This window comes from Daphnia magna, linkage group LG5 (genome assembly GCF_020631705.1).
Source record: "Daphnia magna isolate NIES linkage group LG5, ASM2063170v1.1, whole genome shotgun sequence".
NCBI lineage: Eukaryota > Metazoa > Arthropoda > Branchiopoda > Diplostraca > Daphniidae > Daphnia > Daphnia magna.
Genome location: NC_059186.1, coordinates 3,220,730 through 3,236,814, shown reverse-complemented (window position 1 = coordinate 3,236,814; position 16,085 = coordinate 3,220,730). Strand labels below are relative to the sequence as shown.

Below are 16,085 nucleotides of genomic sequence, written 5' to 3'. Positions count from 1 at the left end.
CTGGCAGCTGAACCCATCATACGGACGGCAAAATCAAATAACCCCGGATTCTCAGCGTTTCAAGCTAGGGTCTCAACTACAGCATATGCGGACGATATTGCCATTGTAGGATCGTCAATCCGAGAAACGCAAAGAACTCTCAATGCCGTAGAGGACACGGCAACCTCGCTAGGCTTGAAGTTCAATCCAGGTAAGTGCACGTCCTTAACACTTATTAACGGAAAATCTGTTACAGACAACTCGCTGAAAATCGGAGACGCCGAAATCAGACCCCTGGCAGAAGACGATCAAGAGGACTACCTAGGAACACCTCTAGGAGCTCGCCTGACCTTTCGTCCAACCACCTCTTTAGCTCAAAACTTAATTAAAGTAGCAGATTCTGGTTTAGCTCCCTGGCAGAAGTTAGAAGTATACAGGAGTTGTCTTCTACCATCGCTGTCTCATCATCTGGCGTCAGGAAGGGTGGAAAAGGGTGCTCTCTACGACCTGGATGTCGCATGCAGAGATTTTCTACGCAGAGTTGCCAACGTCCCTATCTCGTCTAACACAGCTTTCTTCTACGCAGACAGAAGAGTTGGGGGGCTTGGAATGCTTCCTTTGACCGAGGAGGCTGATATCTGGACCATAGCTAGAGCGATGCAACTCCTAGACAGCGAGGACAAGTCCGTTAGCGAAGTGGCTATGGCGCAACTGGAGGAGACAATACGACTAGGATACGGAAAGAGAGAAGTACCATTCCCCATACCAATTAATGAATACGTGGCAGGGTCAATGGACAAAGGACTTGGTGCCATAAGACATGGAGGAGCATCCATGAACCTCTGGACGCGTTCGAGGAGGGCAGCTGGCCACTTGAAGAGGATCAAGATTGATGTATCCGGCGAACAGTACTCCAAAATCATCGCCGATGACATCTCTTGCATTTCCCTGAAAGCAGTCAGAGGACTCCGAACCGCCCTGAGAGGAAGATGGACGTCAAGGCTACTGTCAGAGCAACAAGGGAAGGTTGCAACGGGGCTTGCACTCGACATGGCGAAGGACACAGCAGCACTCATCTCCTGCAGAACACCTCTAACATTTCAAGAATGGCACTACCTCCACCAAGCCAGACTTGGAAGACTTCCAGTTAGAGGGTGTCCAGGATCTAAGTCCACAAACAAGACATGTCGTCTTGGTTGTGGCAAATTGGAAACAACAGACCATGTCGTCTGCTGTTGCCAAGTCAATTCAGCTCTATCCATTAATAGACATAATTCTATCTTAGATCTAATGGTGACAGAAGCGGAGGCGCTCGGCCACTCCGTTTCCGTCAATCGGGCAATTGACTCCACCGGAATGCGACCTGACATCGTCGTAACATCGACGAACCCAGCTATCATTATTGACGTGACGGTGCCACTCAGCAGTGCAGAAGGGTTAGAGAGGGCAAGGAATAAGAAGATAGAGAAGTACAAAGACCTTGGATCTGTACTTCCTCTAGTCGTTGGTTCTCTCGGGTCCTGGCTTCCGAGCAACGACGCCATATCTCTAGCCCTCAGCATTCCTAGAAGACGATGGAACAACCTGAAGAGGAAGATGAAACTCTTGGCCATACAAGGAACAACCAGAATAATAGCAAAGCACTTGGCCTATCAAACAGAAGGAAGCGATCCACCGCCCGAAGAAGATGAAGAAACAGAAGACAACAGTCTTCTGCAACATTCTCTTTAAGGGTTTTTTAACGTAGCGTTGACACGTCGTCTCGCGAACTTTTTCCCTTTACATATTAATGTAAAAACATAATTGTATACAGCTTTATTCCCAGTCCATTGGAAAATACAAAGCATAAAATCTGTTCTTATCAGCTTAATATCTGATACGGGTTCAAATGAACCCCAGAATATTAATCGCTTCTCGGCCTTTTGGCTAAGATCAAAGTGTAGTATCTGTTCTTATCAGCTTAATATCTGATACGGGTTCGATAGGACCCCGGGTATCATAGACTGATAGATTTTTCGACCAAGTGATGCTGCTGATTGCCTGAAATCTGTTCGGGCAATCTTGGCTCACTTCCTCACTAACATTTCCTCGTCTCTCAATCCTTGACAGCTGGGTAATCGCTTACGTCGGCAGCTGGCGAGAAGGTGTTTTTGGCGTAAACTACGCGGCGTTAATTGTGACGTCGGTCTTCCGGTATTCAATCCGGCCGTCAATTCCCATCTCGTTTTTCATATTCCCCACACGTGCGTCATGGTTAGGCCCACATACTAACAAGTTCACAAATTGGCTCTATAGTAAACTGTAAATCTATTGCTAGTAATTGTAAACATTGATTCATATCTTGAAATTTTTTAACTTTGAACATTTTTAAATTTAAAGTCATTTTATCTGTCTCAATTGCCCTTTCCTTAAATTAGGCCAAACTCACACCTACCTTTACCACTGACCTTCAGTAACCTACCCCTAAAACAAAAAATTTGACTGTCTGACTTTACCTTAACCTTCAGAAAACCAGACACTTGACTGTCTGGCCTAACCTTTTTCCATTTTCGCTATTCCCTTACTAAAATCTGTTAAGAAATCAACAATGTTACGCTCATGATGACGGAGTCGATAACCGAGTTGTTTTTCTATAACTGCGTAGATGGGATCCTTAAGCTTCCCTTCCCCGTCCCTTCTACTCTAAAGTGCTCTCTTTGTCCAAGTGGTAGATATGGTTCTAAGACTCATGTTAAAAATGCAGTAGATCATTTAAAATTAAAACATGGCTTGATCGTTGTTACAAAATATTATTGCCAATTGTGCAATCAAATTTCTGAAGAACGTATCAGAGCCAAAAGACACCATGCTGTGTGCGACGAAGCACCTAGTGATGACAGCACTGGCCATGAAAGCATTCCCATACAGCAATCAGAAATTGCAGGAGAGGATCTCATCCTTCCCTATCCTTGTGGAAACTGCAGATGTCCACTGTGCCGTTGGTATACAACGGCACAAGGCACAGTTGCAGCGCAGTCTATTGAACACCATATAGCGCGCGAACACGGTTTGTCCACTAAAAGGAAATGGAAATGCAGAGCGTGCAACGTCATACTAGAAGGGCATGCCATGAGAGAGCACTATAAAGTACATAGAATCCCACAACAAACCACGCCTAATTCATCAATATCCTCTACCAACCCTTTGCTCTCAACAAACTTACCACATTCACCCACCCTCTCTCTTGCATCCATAAGAAATTCCTTAATCTCCAGTAGTTCCACCCCGTCAACTACACAAAATTCTATTGCTTCCCACCAGATATCACCACCAATCATCCTTAACCTAGAGCCTAATCTCCAGTCCCCTTCACCATTGCGTATTCCAACACCTAATCCGAGCCAAACACCCCTTAGTTCTCCAGCTTCCCCTTCTAGTTCGAGTCGAAACACTTCCTTTTCCTCCCCCTTATCATCTCCTAGCCAACTTGTGAACTCAGTATCTACCGTCGACGTAGCGGGAACAGAAGACGAGTTTAGGGGGTTGTGGGCTTCAAGGATAGAATTGTGCACCTCCCTGCAGGGTCTTGATTCCCTCCTCCGTGAATGCACAGTTGAGTGGCTTAGGCTTTCAACGAAACCGGAAGACACAATCTCCGCACCAAGAAGACAAACAACACCAACAGAGAGGACAAGAAGCCATCGCAACCAAAATCGACAACAACAAAAAATAAGGCGTTCAGAAAGAAAGGCAGCAGAGGAAAAAGGCAAACTTCAACGCCTCTACTCACTCTATCCTCGCAGAGCCGTAAGGAAAATATTAGAAGAGGAATCCATTGGCTACACGGGAACCAAGGATTTGGCTGCTGCTTTCCTCGAATCAACCTACTCCCAAACACCACCATCAACTAACCAGGTTGACTGCGCGAGAGCCCATTTCGACAGATGTGAATGGAAGAACCCAACATCTGAAGAGCTCAGAATTCTTTCCTCACCTCCAAGTCCAGAAGAAATCAAGCATAGACTCGGCAAAGCTTGCAACACCGCGCCTGGACGAGACGGCTTGGAATATCGGCACCTTCGTGCACTGGACACAAGCGGTCATCTCCTAGCTTCCATCTACCGCGCGGTATGGACTTATGGGATTCCAGCTTGCTGGAAGACCTCGAGGACCGTACCGATATACAAGAAAGGTGACTCCTCAGATTATGGGAACTTTCGGCCAATATCCCTTCTTCCGACAATGTACAAGATCTTCTCAGGAATTTTGTCCTCAAGAATAATGTCAACTGCGACGAAGCTAGGATGGATTTCGTCAGAGCAAAAAGGGTTTCTACCAGGTGTTCGAGGCATCCAGGAACACACACATCTCCTTCACACTGTTATCGAACAGGCGAAACTGTCCAAGAGGGAGATGGTGATTGCCTGGTTGGACCTCTCCAATGCTTTTGGATCCATTCCTCACCCAATTTTAAATTGTCTATTTCAGAGTCTACCAATACCAGCTGAGCTTCGTCGCATCCTAAGCGATATCTACTCAAACAACATCATGGAGTTTGCTGTTGGGCAAGATTCCGTGCAGATTCATCCAACGGCTGGTGTTCGACAAGGCGACCCATTAAGCAGCGTGGTATTCAACCTGGCAGCTGAACCCATCATACGGACGGCAAAATCAAATAACCCCGGATTCTCAGCGTTTCAAGCTAGGGTCTCAACTACAGCATATGCGGACGATATTGCCATTGTAGGATCGTCAATCCGAGAAACGCAAAGAACTCTCAATGCCGTAGAGGACACGGCAACCTCGCTAGGCTTGAAGTTCAATCCAGGTAAGTGCACGTCCTTAACACTTATTAACGGAAAATCTGTTACAGACAACTCGCTGAAAATCGGAGACGCCGAAATCAGACCCCTGGCAGAAGACGATCAAGAGGACTACCTAGGAACACCTCTAGGAGCTCGCCTGACCTTTCGTCCAACCACCTCTTTAGCTCAAAACTTAATTAAAGTAGCAGATTCTGGTTTAGCTCCCTGGCAGAAGTTAGAAGTATACAGGAGTTGTCTTCTACCATCGCTGTCTCATCATCTGGCGTCAGGAAGGGTGGAAAAGGGTGCTCTCTACGACCTGGATGTCGCATGCAGAGATTTTCTACGCAGAGTTGCCAACGTCCCTATCTCGTCTAACACAGCTTTCTTCTACGCAGACAGAAGAGTTGGGGGGCTTGGAATGCTTCCTTTGACCGAGGAGGCTGATATCTGGACCATAGCTAGAGCGATGCAACTCCTAGACAGCGAGGACAAGTCCGTTAGCGAAGTGGCTATGGCGCAACTGGAGGAGACAATACGACTAGGATACGGAAAGAGAGAAGTACCATTCCCCATACCAATTAATGAATACTTGGCAGGGTCAATGGACAAAGGACTTGGTGCCATAAGACATGGAGGAGCATCCATGAACCTCTGGACGCGTTCGAGGAGGGCAGCTGGCCACTTGAAGAGGATCAAGATTGATGTATCCGGCGAACAGTACTCCAAAATCATCGCCGATGACATCTCTTGCATTTCCCTGAAAGCAGTCAGAGGACTCCGAACCGCCCTGAGAGGAAGATGGACGTCAAGGCTACTGTCAGAGCAACAAGGGAAGGTTGCAACGGGGCTTGCACTCGACATGGCGAAGGACACAGCAGCACTCATCTCCTGCAGAACACCTCTAACATTTCAAGAATGGCACTACCTCCACCAAGCCAGACTTGGAAGACTTCCAGTTAGAGGGTGTCCAGGATCTAAGTCCACAAACAAGACATGTCGTCTTGGTTGTGGCAAATTGGAAACAACAGACCATGTCGTCTGCTGTTGCCAAGTCAATTCAGCTCTATCCATTAATAGACATAATTCTATCTTAGATCTAATGGTGACAGAAGCGGAGGCGCTCGGCCACTCCGTTTCCGTCAATCGGGCAATTGACTCCACCGGAATGCGACCTGACATCGTCGTAACATCGACGAACCCAGCTATCATTATTGACGTGACGGTGCCACTCAGCAGTGCAGAAGGGTTAGAGAGGGCAAGGAATAAGAAGATAGAGAAGTACAAAGACCTTGGATCTGTACTTCCTCTAGTCGTTGGTTCTCTCGGGTCCTGGCTTCCGAGCAACGACGCCATATCTCTAGCCCTCAGCATTCCTAGAAGACGATGGAACAACCTGAAGAGGAAGATGAAACTCTTGGCCATACAAGGAACAACCAGAATAATAGCAAAGCACTTGGCCTATCAAACAGAAGGAAGCGATCCACCGCCCGAAGAAGATGAAGAAACAGAAGACAACAGTCTTCTGCAACATTCTCTTTAAGGGTTTTTTAACGTAGCGTTGACACGTCGTCTCGCGAACTTTTTCCCTTTACATATTAATGTAAAAACATAATTGTATACAGCTTTATTCCCAGTCCATTGGAAAATACAAAGCATAAAATCTGTTCTTATCAGCTTAATATCTGATACGGGTTCAAATGAACCCCAGAATATTAATCGCTTCTCGGCCTTTTGGCTAAGATCAAAGTGTAGTATCTGTTCTTATCAGCTTAATATCTGATACGGGTTCGATAGGACCCCGGGTATCATAGACTGATAGATTTTTCGACCAAGTGATGCTGCTGATTGCCTGAAATCTGTTCGGGCAATCTTGGCTCACTTCCTCACTAACATTTCCTCGTCTCTCAATCCTTGACAGCTGGGTAATCGCTTACGTCGGCAGCTGGCGAGAAGGTGTTTTTGGCGTAAACTACGCGGCGTTAATTGTGACGTCGGTCTTCCGGTATTCAATCCGGCCGTCAATTCCCATCTCGTTTTTCATATTCCCCACACGTGCGTCATGGTTAGGCCCACATACTAACAAGTTCACAAATTGGCTCTATAGTAAACTGTAAATCTATTGCTAGTAATTGTAAACATTGATTCATATCTTGAAATTTTTTAACTTTGAACATTTTTAAATTTAAAGTCATTTTATCTGTCTCAATTGCCCTTTCCTTAAATTAGGCCAAACTCACACCTACCTTTACCACTGACCTTCAGTAACCTACCCCTAAAACAAAAAATTTGACTGTCTGACTTTACCTTAACCTTCAGAAAACCAGACACTTGACTGTCTGGCCTAACCTTTTTCCATTTTCGCTATTCCCTTACTAAAATCTGTTAAGAAATCAACAATGTTACGCTCATGATGACGGAGTCGATAACCGAGTTGTTTTTCTATAACTGCGTAGATGGGATCCTTAAGCTTCCCTTCCCCGTCCCTTCTACTCTAAAGTGCTCTCTTTGTCCAAGTGGTAGATATGGTTCTAAGACTCATGTTAAAAATGCAGTAGATCATTTAAAATTAAAACATGGCTTGATCGTTGTTACAAAATATTATTGCCAATTGTGCAATCAAATTTCTGAAGAACGTATCAGAGCCAAAAGACACCATGCTGTGTGCGACGAAGCACCTAGTGATGACAGCACTGGCCATGAAAGCATTCCCATACAGCAATCAGAAATTGCAGGAGAGGATCTCATCCTTCCCTATCCTTGTGGAAACTGCAGATGTCCACTGTGCCGTTGGTATACAACGGCACAAGGCACAGTTGCAGCGCAGTCTATTGAACACCATATAGCGCGCGAACACGGTTTGTCCACTAAAAGGAAATGGAAATGCAGAGCGTGCAACGTCATACTAGAAGGGCATGCCATGAGAGAGCACTATAAAGTACATAGAATCCCACAACAAACCACGCCTAATTCATCAATATCCTCTACCAACCCTTTGCTCTCAACAAACTTACCACATTCACCCACCCTCTCTCTTGCATCCATAAGAAATTCCTTAATCTCCAGTAGTTCCACCCCGTCAACTACACAAAATTCTATTGCTTCCCACCAGATATCACCACCAATCATCCTTAACCTAGAGCCTAATCTCCAGTCCCCTTCACCATTGCGTATTCCAACACCTAATCCGAGCCAAACACCCCTTAGTTCTCCAGCTTCCCCTTCTAGTTCGAGTCGAAACACTTCCTTTTCCTCCCCCTTATCATCTCCTAGCCAACTTGTGAACTCAGTATCTACCGTCGACGTAGCGGGAACAGAAGACGAGTTTAGGGGGTTGTGGGCTTCAAGGATAGAATTGTGCACCTCCCTGCAGGGTCTTGATTCCCTCCTCCGTGAATGCACAGTTGAGTGGCTTAGGCTTTCAACGAAACCGGAAGACACAATCTCCGCACCAAGAAGACAAACAACACCAACAGAGAGGACAAGAAGCCATCGCAACCAAAATCGACAACAACAAAAAATAAGGCGTTCAGGAAGAAAGGCAGCAGAGGAAAAAGGCAAACTTCAACGCCTCTACTCACTCTATCCTCGCAGAGCCGTAAGGAAAATATTAGAAGAGGAATCCATTGGCTACACGGGAACCAAGGATTTGGCTGCTGCTTTCCTCGAATCAACCTACTCCCAAACACCACCATCAACTAACCAGGTTGAATGCGCGAGAGCCCATTTCGACAGATGTGAATGGAAGAACCCAACATCTGAAGAGCTCAGAATTCTTTCCTCACCTCCAAGTCCAGAAGAAATCAAGCATAGACTCGGTAAAGCTTGCAACACCGCGCCTGGACGAGACGGCTTGGAATATCGGCACCTTCGTGCACTGGACACAAGCGGTCATCTCCTAGCTTCCATCTACCGCGCGGTATGGACTTATGGGATTCCAGCTTGCTGGAAGACCTCGAGGACCGTACCGATATACAAGAAAGGTGACTCCTCAGATTATGGGAACTTTCGGCCAATATCCCTTCTTCCGACAATGTACAAGATCTTCTCAGGAATTTTGTCCTCAAGAATAATGTCAACTGCGACGAAGCTAGGATGGATTTCGTCAGAGCAAAAAGGGTTTCTACCAGGTGTTCGAGGCATCCAGGAACACACACATCTCCTTCACACTGTTATCGAACAGGCGAAACTGTCCAAGAGGGAGATGGTGATTGCCTGGTTGGACCTCTCCAATGCTTTTGGATCCATTCCTCACCCAATTTTAAATTGTCTATTTCAGAGTCTACCAATACCAGCTGAGCTTCGTCGCATCCTAAGCGATATCTACTCAAACAACATCATGGAGTTTGCTGTTGGGCAAGATTCCGTGCAGATTCATCCAACGGCTGGTGTTCGACAAGGCGACCCATTAAGCAGCGTGGTATTCAACCTGGCAGCTGAACCCATCATACGGACGGCAAAATCAAATAACCCCGGATTCTCAGCGTTTCAAGCTAGGGTCTCAACTACAGCATATGCGGACGATATTGCCATTGTAGGATCGTCAATCCAAGAAACGCAAAGAACTCTCAATGCCGTAGAGGACACGGCAACCTCGCTAGGCTTGAAGTTCAATCCAGGTAAGTGCACGTCCTTAACACTTATTAACGGAAAATCTGTTACAGACAACTCGCTGAAAATCGGAGACGCCGAAATCAGACCCCTGGCAGAAGACGATCAAGAGGACTACCTAGGAACACCTCTAGGAGCTCGCCTGACCTTTCGTCCAACCACCTCTTTAGCTCAAAACTTAATTAAAGTAGCAGATTCTGGTTTAGCTCCCTGGCAGAAGTTAGAAGTATACAGGAGTTGTCTTCTACCATCGCTGTCTCATCATCTGGCGTCAGGAAGGGTGGAAAAGGGTGCTCTCTACGACCTGGATGTCGCATGCAGAGATTTTCTACGCAGAGTTGCCAACGTCCCTATCTCGTCTAACACAGCTTTCTTCTACGCAGACAGAAGAGTTGGGGGGCTTGGAATGCTTCCTTTGACCGAGGAGGCTGATATCTGGACCATAGCTAGAGCGATGCAACTCCTAGACAGCGAGGACAAGTCCGTTAGCGAAGTGGCTATGGCGCAACTGGAGGAGACAATACGACTAGGATACGGAAAGAGAGAAGTACCATTCCCCATACCAATTAATGAATACTTGGCAGGGTCAATGGACAAAGGACTTGGTGCCATAAGACATGGAGGAGCATCCATGAACCTCTGGACGCGTTCGAGGAGGGCAGATGGCCACTTGAAGAGGATCAAGATTGATGTATCCGGCGAACAGTACTCCAAAATCATCGCCGATGACATCTCTTGCATTTCCCTGAAAGCAGTCAGAGGACTCCGAACCGCCCTGAGAGGAAGATGGACGTCAAGGCTACTGTCAGAGCAACAAGGGAAGGTTGCAACGGGGCTTGCACTCGACATGGCGAAGGACACAGCAGCACTCATCTCCTGCAGAACACCTCTAACATTTCAAGAATGGCACTACCTCCACCAGGCCAGACTTGGAAGACTTCCAGTTAGAGGGTGTCCAGGATCTAAGTCCACAAACAAGACATGTCGTCTTGGTTGTGGCAAATTGGAAACAACAGACCATGTCGTCTGCTGTTGCCAAGTCAATTCAGCTCTATCCATTAATAGACATAATTCTATCTTAGATCTAATGGTGACAGAAGCGGAGGCGCTCGGCCACTCCGTTTCCGTCAATCGGGCAATTGACTCCACCGGAATGCGACCTGACATCGTCGTAACATCGACGAACCCAGCTATCATTATTGACGTGACAGTTCCACTCAGCAGTGCAGAAGGGTTAGAGAGGGCTAGGAATAAGAAGATAGAGAAGTACAAAGACCTTGGATCTGTACTTCCTCTAGTCGTTGGTTCTCTCGGGTCCTGGCTTCCGAGCAACGACGCCATATCTCTAGCCCTCAGCATTCCTGGAAGACGATGGAACAATCTGAAGAGGAAGATGAAAATCTTGGCCATACAAGGAACGACCAGAATAATAGCAAAGCACTTGGCCTATCAAACAGAAGGAAGCGATCCACCGCCCGAAGAAGATGAAGAAACAGAAGACAACAGTCTTCTGCAACATTCTCTTTAAGGGTTTTTTAACGTAGCGTTGACACGTCGTCTCGCGAACTTTTTCCCTTTACATATTAATGTAAAAACCTAATTGTATACAGCTTTATTCCCAGTCCATTGGAAAATACAAAGCATAAAATCTGTTCTTATCAGCTTAATATCTGATACGGGTTCGATAGGACCCCGGGTATCATAGACTGATAGATTTTTCGACCAAGTGATGCTGCTGATTGCCTGAAATCTGTTCGGGCAATCTTGGCTCACTTCCTCACTAACATTTCCTCGTCTCTCAATCCTTGACAGCTGGGTAATCGCTTACGTCGGCAGCTGGCGAGAAGGTGTTTTTGGCGTAAACTACGCGGCGTTAATTGTGACGTCGGTCTTCCGGTATTCAATCCGGCCGTCAATTCCCATCTCGTTTTTCATATTCCCCACACGTGCGTCATGGTTAGGCCCACATACTAACAAGTTCACAAATTGGCTCTATAGTAAACTGTAAATCTATTGCTAGTAATTGTAAACATTGATTCATATCTTGAAATTTTTTAACTTTGAACATTTTTAAATTTAAAGTCATTTTATCTGTCTCAATTGCCCTTTCCTTAAATTAGGCCAAACTCACACCTACCTTTACCACTGACCTTCAGTAACCTACCCCTAAAACAAAAAATTTGACTGTCTAACTTTACCTTAACCTTCAGAAAACCAGACACTTGACTGTCTGGCCTAACCTTTATCCCTCTTTCGCTATTCCCTTGCTAAAATCTGTTAAGAAATCAACAATGTTACGCTCATGATGACGGAGTCGATAACCGAGTTGTTTTTCTATAACTGCGTAGATGGGATCCTTAAGCTTCCCTTCCCCGTCCCTTCTACTCTAAAGTGCTCTCTTTGTCCAAGTGGTAGATATGGTTCTAAGACTCATGTTAAAAATGCAGTAGATCATTTAAAATTAAAACATGGCTTGATCGTTGTTACAAAATATTATTGCCAATTGTGCAATCAAATTTCTGAAGAACGTATCAGAGCCAAAAGACACCATGCTGGGTGCGACGAAGCACCTAGTGATGACAGCACTGGCCATGAAAGCATTCCCATACAGCAATCAGAAATTGCAGGAGAGGATCTCATCCTTCCCTATCCTAGTGGAAACTGCAGATGTCCACTGTGCCGTTGGTATTCAACGGCACAAGGCACAGTTGCAGCGCAGTCTATTGAACACCATATAGCGCGCGAACACGGTTTGTCCACTAAAAGGAAATGGAAATGCAGAGCGTGCAACGTCATACTAGAAGGGCATGCCATGAGAGAGCACTATAAAGTACATAGAATCCCACAACAAACCACGCCTAATTCATCAATATCCTCTACCAACCCTTTGCTGACAACAAACTTACCACATTCACCCACCCTCTCTCTTGCATCCATAAGAAATTCCTTAATCTCCAGTAGTTCCACCCCGTCAACTACACAAAGTTCTATTGCTTCCCACCAGATATCACCACCAATCATCCTTAACCTAGAGCCTAATCTCCAGTCCCCTTCACCATTGCGTATTCATACACCTAATCCGAGCCAAACACCCCTTAGTTCTCCGGCTTCCACTTCTAGTTCGAGTCGAAACACTTCCTTTTCCTCCCCCTTATCATCTCCTAGCCAACTTGTGAACTCAGTATCTACCGTCGACGTAGCGGGAACAGAAGACGAGTTTAGGGGGTTGTGGGCTTCAAGGATAGAATTGTGCACCTCCCTGCAGGGTCTTGATTCCCTCCTCCGTGAATGCACAGTTGAGTGGCTTAGGCTTTCAACGAAACCGGAAGACACAATCTCCGCACCAAGAAGACAAACAACACCAACAGAGAGGACAAGAAGCCATCGCAACCAAAATCGACAACAACAAAAAATAAGGCGTTCAGGAAGAAAGGCAGCAGAGGAAAAAGGCAAATTTCAACGCCTCTACTCACTCTATCCTCGCAGAGCCGTATGAAAAATATTAGAAGAGGAATCCATTGGCTACACGGAAACCAAGGATTTGGCTGCTGCTTTCCTCGAATCAACCTACTCCCAAACACCACCATCAGCTAACCAGATTGACTGCGCCAGAGCACATTTCCACAGATGTGAATGGAAGAACCCAACATCTGAAGGGCTCAGAATTCTTTCCTCACCTCCAAGCCCAGAAGAAATCAAGCATAGACTCGGTAAAGCTTGCAACACCGCGCCCGGACGAGACGGCTTGGAATATCGGCACCTTCGTGCACTGGACACAAGCGGTCACCTCCTAGCTTCCATCTACCGCGCGGTATGGACTTATGGGATTCCAGCTTGCTGGAAGACCTCGAGGACAGTTCCGATATACAAGAAAGGTGACTCCTTAGATTATGGGAACTTTCGGCCAATATCCCTTCTTCCGACAATGTACAAGATCTTCTCAGGAATTGTGTCCTCAAGAATAATGTCAACTGCGGCGAAGCTAGGATGGATTTCGTCAGAGCAGAAAGGGTTTCTACCAGGTGTTCGAGGCATCCAGGAACACACACATCTCCTTCACACTGTTATCGAACAGGCGAAACAGTCCAAGAGGGAGATGGTGATTGCCTGGTTGGACCTCTCCAATATTTTTGGATCCATTCCTCACCCAATTTTAAATTGTCTATTTCAGAGTTTACCAATACCAGCTGAGCTTCGTCGCATCCTAAGCGACATCTACTCAAACAACGTCATGGAATTTGCTGTTGGGCAAGATTCCGTGCAGATTCATCCAACGGCTGGTGTTTGACAAGGCGACCCATTAAGCAGCGTAGTATTCAACCTGGCAGCTGAACCCATCATACGGACAGCAAAATCAAATAACACCGGATTCTCAGCATTTCAAGCTAGGGTCTCAACTACAGCATATGCGGACGATATTGCCATTGTAGGATCGTCAATCCGAGAAACGCAAAGAACTCTCAATGCCATAGAGGACACGGCAACCTCGCTAGGCTTGAAGTTCAATCCAGGTAAGTGCACGTCCTTAACACTTATTAACGGAAAATCTGTTACAGACAACTCGCTGAAAATCGGAGACGCCGAAATCAGACCCCTGGCAGAAGATGATCAAGAGGACTACCTAGGAACAACTCTAGGAGCTCGCCTGACCTTTCGTCCAACCAACTCTTTAGCTAAAAACTTAATTAAAGTAGCAGATTCTGGTTTAGCTCCCTGGCAGAAGTTAGAAGTATACAGGAGTTGTCTTCTACCATCGCTGTCACATCATCTGGCGTCAGGAAGGGTGGAAAAGGGGGCTCTCTACTACCTTGATGTCGCATGCAGAGATTTTCTACGCAGAATTGCCAAGGTCCCTATTTCGTCTAACACGGCTTTCTTCTACGCAGACAGAAGAGTTGGGGGGCTTGGAATGCTTCCTTTGACCGAGGAGGCTGATATCTGGACCATAGCTAGAGCGATGCAACTCCTGGACAGCGAGGACAAGACCGTTAGCGAAGTGGCTATGGCGCAACTAGAGGAGACAATACGACTAGGATACTGAAAGAGAGAAGTACCAGTCCCCATACCAATTAACGAATACATGGCAGGGTCAATGGACAAAGGTCTTGGTGCCATAAGACATGGAGGAGCATCCATGAACCTCTGGACGCGTTCGAGGAGGGCAGCTGGCCACTTGAAGAGGATCAAGATTGATGTATCCGGCGAACAGTACTCCAAAATCATCGCTGATGACATCTCTTGCATTTCCCTGAAAGCAGTCAGAGGACTCCGAACCGCCCTGAGAGGAAGATGGACGTCAAGGCTACTGTCAGAGCAACAAGGGAAGGTTGCAACGGGGCTTGCACTCGACATGGCGAAGGACACAGCAGCACTCATCTCCTGCAGAACACCTCTAACATTTCAAGAATGGCACTACCTCCACCAAGCCAGATTTGGAAGACTTCCAGTTAGAGGGTGTCCAGGATCTAAGTCCACAAACAAGACATGTCGTCTTGGTTGTGGCAAATTGGAAACAACAGACCATGTCGTCTGCTGTTGCCAAGTCAATTCAGCTCTATCCATTAATAGACATAATTCCATCTTAGATCTTATGGTGACAGAAGCGGAGGCGCTAGGCCACTCCGTTTCCGTCAATCGGGCAATTGACTCCACCGGAATGCGACCTGACATCGTTGTGACATCGACGAACCCAGCTATCATTATTGACGTGACGGTGCCACTCAGCAGTGCAGAAGGGTTAGAGAGGACAAGGAATAAGAAGATAGAGAAGTACAAAGACCTTGGATCTGTACTTCCTCTAGTCGTTGGCTCTCTCGGGTCCTGGCTTCCGAGCAACGACGCCATATCTCTAGCCCTCAGCATTCCTGGAAGACGATGGAAAAACTTAAAGAGGAAGATGAAACTCTTGGCCATTCAAGGAACGACCAGAATAATAGCAAAGCACTTGGCCATACAAGGAACGACCAGAATAATAGCAAAGCACTTGGCCTATCAAACAGATGGAAGCGATCCACCGCCCGAAGAAGATGAAGAAACAGAAGACAACAGTCTTCTGCAACATTCTCTTTAAGGGTTTTTTAACGTAGCGTTGACACGTCGTCTCGCGAACTTTTTCCCTTTACATATTATTGTAAAACCTAATTTTATACAGCTTTATTCCCAGTCCATTCGAAAATACAAAGCATAAAATCTGTTCTTTTCAGCTTAATATCTGATACGGGTTCAAATGAACCCCAGACACGTGCGTCACGGTTAGGCCCACATACTAACAAGTTCACAAATTGGCTGTATAGTAAACTGTAAAATCTACTGCTAGTAATTGTAAACATAGATTCATATCTTGAAATTTTTTAACTTTGAACATTTTAAAATCTAAAGTCAGTTTATCTGTCTAAATTGCCCTTTCCTTAAATTAAACCAAACTTACACCCACCATTACCACTGACCTTCAGTAACCTAGCCCAAAAACAAGAAATTTGACTGTCTGACTTTATCTTAACCTTCAGAAAACCAGACACTTGACTGTCTGGCCTAACCTTTATCCCTCTTTCGCTATTCCCTTGTTAAAATCTGTTAAGAAATCAACAATGTTACGCTCATGATGACGGAGTCGATAACCGAGTTGTTTTTCTACTACTGCGTAGAAGGGATCCTTAAGCTTCCCTTCCCCGTCCCTCCTACTCTAAAGTGCTCTCTCTGTCCAAGCGGTAG

General features: G+C 46.0%; 2 protein-coding genes and 3 pseudogenes across 2 annotated transcripts; all 5 read left to right on the top strand.

The window, feature by feature from the left end:
• The first annotated feature begins 1,885 nt into the window (after positions 1 to 1,885).
• LOC123472796 lies at positions 1,886 to 2,065 on the top strand (annotated as a pseudogene).
• Positions 2,066 to 2,580: 515 nt separating this feature from the next.
• LOC123472591 lies at positions 2,581 to 4,365 on the top strand (the record flags this gene model as incomplete). The annotated part of the gene is made up of 1 exon (XM_045174453.1): positions 2,581 to 4,365. A coding segment is annotated over exon 1 (1,785 nt), but the record flags the coding sequence as incomplete, so codon positions are not given.
• A 2,116-nt stretch (positions 4,366 to 6,481) lies between these two features.
• On the top strand, positions 6,482 to 6,661 carry LOC123472795 (annotated as a pseudogene).
• Positions 6,662 to 10,302: 3,641 nt separating this feature from the next.
• Positions 10,303 to 11,026, top strand: LOC123472235. Its single transcript, XM_045173484.1, has one exon. It carries the CDS (start codon positions 10,462 to 10,464, stop codon positions 10,900 to 10,902), a length of 441 nt encoding a protein of 146 aa, XP_045029419.1. The 5' UTR covers positions 10,303 to 10,461; the 3' UTR covers positions 10,903 to 11,026.
• Positions 11,027 to 11,950: 924 nt separating this feature from the next.
• LOC123472590 lies at positions 11,951 to 15,444 on the top strand (annotated as a pseudogene).
• Positions 15,445 to 16,085: the final 641 nt, after the last annotated feature.

What these genes read in the sequence shown, in the direction of transcription:
- LOC123472235 (XM_045173484.1), top strand. Translation starts at nt 10,462, where the DNA reads ATGGTGACAGAAGCGGAGGCGCTCGGCCACTCCGTTTCCGTCAATCGG.